The sequence below is a fragment of the Sinocyclocheilus anshuiensis genome, unplaced genomic scaffold (genome assembly GCF_001515605.1).
Source record: "Sinocyclocheilus anshuiensis isolate Anshui unplaced genomic scaffold, SAMN03320099.WGS_v1.1 scaffold1530, whole genome shotgun sequence".
In the NCBI taxonomy this organism is placed as follows: domain Eukaryota; kingdom Metazoa; phylum Chordata; class Actinopteri; order Cypriniformes; family Cyprinidae; genus Sinocyclocheilus; species Sinocyclocheilus anshuiensis.
In genome coordinates, this window is record NW_015542493.1 from 680,994 (window position 1) to 688,008 (window position 7,015).

Consider the following 7,015-nt stretch of genomic DNA (forward strand, 5'->3'; position numbering starts at 1 on the left):
AGATAGATAGATAGATAGATAGATAGATAGATAGATAGATATGTTGTTTCATGTTGTTATACCTTGTTTGAGCCAGAATCCTGCAAAAATAAGTGATTGCAGATCATTAAACTGACACACATTAAAATTTTTATGCAGAAAATAACAAATCATCAAACATCCTCAAGGCTCAGAGTAAAACAAAACACTTACCACCTCAGCCAGAGCTGAAATGACTTTTCCCAGGGTAGTAAGTGATTTATTGATGTTTGCCCCTTCCTGGGATAGAAAGAGTAAATAGAAAATTGAATTACAATTCCAAACTAAAAAAATGACTGATGATAGAATGAAGTGGGGTACTGTCAAAATGCCAGTATGCGCTCTGTGCACTAATAGCAGGAAGTACAGGAAGTATGTAGAGAGAATTAGAGGACAAAGGGAAAAAGAGAAAGAGACATTTGTAGATGTTAGAAAAGACAAGAAACAGAGGGGATACAATGATGTGGAAGACCACAGAGATACTAAAGGAGTTAAACAGAGGGCATGAAAGCACAACAGACAATTGGGGATAGGAAGTGAATATATATATATTAGTCACCTTGAGCCGTGTGCCTTTGGCTCCAGTGGAATCTGCTCTCTCACTGCCGGCTAAATCCACCAGACTGATTTTGCTGACCTGCCAGAGAAGTTCAGAATAGGTCAATAATGAACACGCTGAGAAATGCACAGGCCCATATCACCTTTCACATGACCCATACAGAGAAGAAAAAAAAAACCTCTCAATGTCAAAAGTCATCCAACACAGCCCTGTGTAAGGGTGAGAGACAAGTGGCCTAACCTTTCGATCTAAACGGAGCTGTTTATTGTGACTGACAGGGTCTGTAATATGCAACAGCAGCACAAACCTTTTCGGAAGTGTTGTCTGTTTCAGAGTCATGGCGCTTCTGGGTGAAGATGATGTTGAAGACAGCGTGTGAACGGCTGCTGGTCTCATTCATGTTAGTGGCAGCTACTGTCCTGGATAACAGAATTTCACCATTCAGAAACTTCATTAATATTGACTGCTCAGACTTTATACCTTGTGAGGAAGTGCTGTGTTTTTAAATTTTTCTCAAGTCTCTTTAAATCATAATATCATTGCATTTGCACTAACTTCTGCCTCTGTGATTCATCTGATGACCAACAAAATGTTTCCCTGATGTATTTAGATCCAATCCTTAATGTACAGTACTGTCCAAAGGTTTGAAGGCAGTATGTTTTTTTTCTTTCATTCAGTAAAAATGTATTCATTTTTCAAAAGTGACAGTAAAGACGTTTACATTGTTACAAAAACTTTATTTTAAATAAATTTAATAAATTCTATATTCTTCAAATAATCCTGAAAAAAACCACAACTCCACAAAAATATTAAGTAGAAACCATTGATAATAAGAAATGTTACTTTGTTACTTGATGTTCAGAAATGTGCAGCAAATCAGCATATTACAATGATTTCTGAAGAATCATGTGACACTGGCAGCTATTGAAAATTCAGTTTTGTCATTACAGGAATAAATTACTTTTTAAAACATTTTACGATAGAAAATATATATTTTAAATGCAATAATATTTGTATTTTATTTTTGATCTTGGTGTCTTCATATTCATCAAATGCAGCTAAAATAAAAATAAAAACTCCTAATTATTAATTACATTAATGAGCTCCTGTCTGTTTTGCCAAACATTAACTTACATAACAGACTAAATGTATAACGTAGGAGGAAAGTATAGTGCATTGGCAGTGGTGCATCTCAACACCTTGAGATTAGAGAACTGTTGACTGATGCTAAACTGAGGAAACAGGAATGCACTAACATAATGCCTCCTGGAATTAAATGGTCCATTTGTTTCCATGATGATAAGCCTGAACAATAAGCAAATATTTGTTTTCCTCTCAATGTGGCCATGAAGACCTTGAAAAAACACATGTGACCAGGACCACTGGTCTGTGCAGCAAAAGGCTATCATTGTTTATTTCTAGAAGCCAGAATAGAATAGAATAGAATAGAACAGAACAGAATAGAATAGAATCGAAAAGAATGCTTTCGCATTGTGCCAGAATGACTGTAATTACAAAATAGCAGCTTTGAAATTCTAGTTTGTGCTGATCATGTCCTCAGACTCAGAAATGATTTGTTTCTATGACAACGCTCAAAATCCCCATGGCTTTGTTTTAGAAGACAGCAAATAATTTAATGACTACATTAATTCACCTCTATATTATCTCTCTAAATGTTTAAAAACAAACATAATGCACTTGGGCAATAAACTCAAATATGAGTTCAGGTCCCTGCCTAAGAGTAGGTCATATGTTTTTTTTTCTCTTTTGCAGTTTGTAAGGTAGCTATCCTTCAATGTAAAAAGTCTGCAAAGTTGTTAATCAAAAAAGTGCAAGATAAATAAAGATATTGTCTCTCAAAAGTCAATGTCGACTCAGAATCGCCTTACCGAGTCGTTATATTTTCGAATCTTCTGCCTGTTACCAATCTACGTCACTGGGTAACACATTTGCATAATCCCCGCCTGCCCACGAAATACGAACACTCTCTGTGTCGAGAAGATGCTGTGTTCCACGATACCACAGCAATACAATTCGAACCTTTTGTTGTGCTCGTCATTTTACCAAGGACTGCTTCTCTAATCTTGCCTTTTATCGTCGTTGGCTTCTAATCTTCTTTATTTGGACCAACAAGCGTCTCTGAAGCACAACCTGTAAGTACGATTGATACGTTATGTGTACATTTTCAATTGAGTGCTCAAAATATCTAGTTTTTTGTGCTAATATGTGATGTATACCTAGTGCAGCTTTAGGTTTCCAGGTAAAGCACGATATTACTGAGGCTTACTGAAATAGTTCTGATAATTCGCTGTGAACCCACTATTTCCTAAGAATGTGTCGATTAATGTAGACTGTCGTTGTTCTAATTACTTCGTTTAATAATAAAGAATGTAGTGTAGCGCACAGACTTTATAATCATTGTGAAAGTGCTGTTTATGTAGTTATATGGTTAATGCAGGGAGTAAAAGACCCCGTAGAGAGAAACGAGTTAGTTAGGCTGGTGAGCATACAGCTGTTCTGCGTTATAATTAAAGGTTAAGACACAGAGCGTCTTTTGTCTGTCGTTCTTCAGACATTACAGTAGACATATTTTGGTTTTCAAACTGTATTGTTTCATCAGTTAGTCACGTTAGCACTCGGCTAACGTATCCACCATTATCGTTTTGTTAAGTGTTTACGGTTTAGCAGCTAAACTTTAGCTGTGGGCACGATCCGCTTGCATAAGTGTTAAACAAAATGTTTTTATGTCATTATTTTAAGAACTGATTGGAGCACTATATTATTGTTTTATGTAAAGGTGCATGCTAGGGTTGCCAGGTTGTCACAACAAAACCCACCCAATTGCTACTCAAAACTAGCCAAATCGTGTTTCGAGGGTGGTCCCCCGTTTAAAAATCGCGTTCACACTTTCAGTCGGGGTTCCCCTGATAAATTCGCATTCCAGTGCCTAAATATGACGTTACTGGGGTCGCTACAACACGCGACATCAAAAACAACCGCGGACTTGGCAACACAGATGGTTTGCTAACTTGCTCAAGCACTCCTCTTTGTGCCAATCACAACAGGCTTGGCCAGCTGACCAATCAGAGCAGAGTAGGCTTATGGAAGGGAGGGGTTTACAGACATTTCGCTCAGAACTGAATCGAACGAACATTTTCGAAATCGTGGACAAATGACTCTATGTTTAAATGTATATTCCGGGAAAATTACAGTGTTTTCTGACCTTAGATGCATTTAAACCTGTTGTAGGGGACTCCAACACAATATTAGGACACTTTAAAAAACCATATGACCTGCTCTTTAAGTTGTTTTTGTGGCAGAATTCATTTTGGTTTCATTGCATCATGACAGTCAAATCAGAAAATTTGGAATATTCATAATATATATTCCAACAAAAAAAAAAAATCCCCATTTATAATTATGTGTTTAATATACAATACCATTAAATACACTACCATTCAAAAATGTTAAAGGCTGTTTTTTTAAGCATTCATATTTTTTTTGTGGAAATTGGGATACATTTTTACAGGATTCTTTGATTAATAGAAAGTTCAAAAGAGCTGTGCTATTTAAAAAATAATCTAAAATGTTAAATGTCTATACTGTCACTTTTAATAAGTTAATTAGTTTAATTTGTCTTGGATTAATAAAATACTAATGTCTTTTGAAAAAATCTTTCTGACCCAAATTTTTGAACAGTAATGTACATTAATAGTTTTTACTTGTTGGAAAATCATAATTACAGCAATACAGACATGGCATGAACACTCCATTACAATAGAATAGAATAGAACACCTAGCCTTATTCCCTGAGTCCATCAGGTCTTGAATGTCATTATATGATGTGACGGCGAGTTTGGACAGATCCTCTACATACGGGCCCAGTAATGGGTGCTCTCGCACACGCAGATTTCCTTTGTTTTTTGGGTTCAGAAGATCTCGTACCCTTTCACAGTAAATCTCCATATAACTAACCTAAAAGGATGAAAATAATAGACTGTTAAAAGCAAAAAACAATCTACTTGAGGATTAAAACTAAAAATCATATACAAAATTTACAGTAAAAAGTAATAACAATATTGCTAAAGTGTTAATGACATGATAATTAATTTTTTTTTATTTATTTTTTTTACTATAGGTAATTTTTCGTAATCGCTGTGATAACAGGGCACAGATTCAAACACACCATATATATATAAAAGCAGCTGCTTTGGAATTAAGCTACACTCAGATTTGAAACAATAAAAAAAATCTTACCTCCACAGAATAGGACATGTTGTTATCAGTATTGTGGTCATTAAACTTGGTAAAAAGGTCTTCACACAGCTGATGTTTAGGATTGAAGGGAGAAGAGGAAAGAGAGAGACATAATAAAGAGAGATTAGTAAGCGAATAATCATTTTCTTACTGTGTGTACTAGTCAGCTTGGTGTTTGACTTGCCATTTAATTTTGTTTGAATTTATCTTGTTCACACTGCCTCTGAATACATTATAATTTTTCCTGTTTATAAAGCAATGCCAAAGTGACAGGAGAGACCATATGCCCTTTAGATGTACAAAAAGGGCAATTTAGCAGCTGAAAATTGGTTTATAAGTACTTAAATTGATATTTAGAAATGCTTATTCTTCATATTTGCTTATTTATGCATCTGTTTTACCAGTGGAATGATCCCCTGCTGGTCCTTTTCCTGTTTGCCCATCATGGTATAAGATTTACCGGCCCCAGTCTGGCCATATGCAAAAATACAAACGTTGTAGCCCTCAAAGGCATGAAGTAACATTTCCTCTCCAATGTCTCTGAACACCTGCTGCTGGGAGGCAAAGTTGATATCTTCTGGCTGTGGATAGATGAAGAAAAATATATACTGCATGATCTTTGACCATTTAAGGGTATTACGTCTATCATGTTTTGTGTGTTTCACTGCAAGCAATGCTGATTTTTGTTTCATTTCATTGAACTACTGACTTACCGAGGTATGTGACCAGTAGGAGTAATCAAAATTGAAGCTTTTGGTTTCTTTGGGTGCTTTGGGGTTGATGATGGCTGAAAGACAAGGAAAAGAATGGCAGAGAATGAGTAAGGTTAATAAAACATGTTCGAGATCCTGAGTGGACATCTAATACTCTGTTGTCAGCCACTAAATGGCCGCCACACAGTCAATAAGTGCTAAGTCACTGTAGTTTGTCTAAATGGGTCCATGCCGATGTGCTCTAAAACCCTGCTGCTCTCACCAGCAGTAAATGAAATTCAACAGAGAGAGGCAGGAATCATACCAATATGATAATGGATATAAATGAAAATGACCTATTGCAGGCACCGTCACAGGAAGATTTGAGTCATCTGAACTTACATAGTCAAAGTAAATGCTATTTAGGTGCATAAACTAGTATAAAATGAGCTAGTATAATAGTATGAAACAGAAATGTCGATTGACTGTCTTTACTTTACAGTAATACATTCTTATGATGGCAAAGCTGAATTTTCAGCAGCCATTTCTGCAGTCTTTAGTGTCACATGATTCTTTAAAAATCATTCCAGTATGCTGATTTGCTGCTCAAGGAACAGTTCTTATTAATATTATTATCAATGTTGAAAAAGTTTATGCTGCTTAATATTTTTGTGGAAACCATAATAAAAAAAATTTCTGGATTCTTTGATTAATATAAAGTTGAGAAGAACAGCATTTGTATGAAATAGAGAATGTTTGTAACATTATAAAATGCTTTTACTGTCACTTTTGAACAATGTAATGTGTCTCTGCATGATATATACAGCATAAGTGTGTAAAAAAAAAAACTACTGACCCCAATCTTGTGAATGATCATGCATGCTGTATACAGTAATATGTAATTTCACCCTAAATTAAACATTTTTGAACATTTTTGTTTTAGGATTTAGAACAATTTAAAACATGCTAAAATGTTACGATGTAAAATTAATAAGATTTATTAAAGGTTCTGAACGATTTCTAGTGCACTAATAAAATAATAATAATAATAAAAGGGAAGTCGTGGCCTAATGGTTAGAGAGTCGGACTTGTAACCCAAAGGTTGCGAGTTTGAGTCTCCGGTCTGGCAGGAACTGTAGGTGGGGGGAGTGAATATACAGTAGGGCTGGGTATCGATTCAGATGTTCCAATTCGATTCGATTTTCAAGCTCTCAATTCGATTCGATTTTCGATTCGATATTCGATTCGATTTGACTATATGAATGAATATAGATTTAATACAAATCCTATATTTATAGAAAATGAACAGTGAATATAAGATTACAAATGGTTAATTAATAGGAAATTAAGAGCCACAAACCTGTATATTAAACACTTTTTATTTTAGGTACACTTGGGTACAATAAAACAAAACCCAACTCTATATTTCAAATGCATACAATGAATAGACAGAATTTTGATGCAAGATGAAAAACTGATGCTGAAAATT

The 7,015-nt window shown here is 35.1% G+C and overlaps 1 protein-coding gene across 1 annotated transcript in view; it reads right to left on the reverse strand.

Moving 5' to 3' along the window:
- Window positions 1-7,015, reverse strand: part of LOC107694128 (kinesin-like protein KIF1A) — a 71,566-nt gene that overhangs the window by 48,405 nt on the left and 16,146 nt on the right. The window contains exons 3-10 of the mRNA XM_016493739.1: window positions 5,548-5,621; window positions 5,236-5,415; window positions 4,835-4,903; window positions 4,374-4,552; window positions 885-996; window positions 578-655; window positions 193-258; window positions 63-80 (exon numbers count right to left, since the gene is read on the reverse strand). Of these exons, the coding sequence (XP_016349225.1) occupies window positions 63-80; window positions 193-258; window positions 578-655; window positions 885-996; window positions 4,374-4,552; window positions 4,835-4,903; window positions 5,236-5,415; window positions 5,548-5,621 (776 nt within the window). The remainder of the gene's footprint in view (window positions 1-62; window positions 81-192; window positions 259-577; window positions 656-884; window positions 997-4,373; window positions 4,553-4,834; window positions 4,904-5,235; window positions 5,416-5,547; window positions 5,622-7,015) is intronic.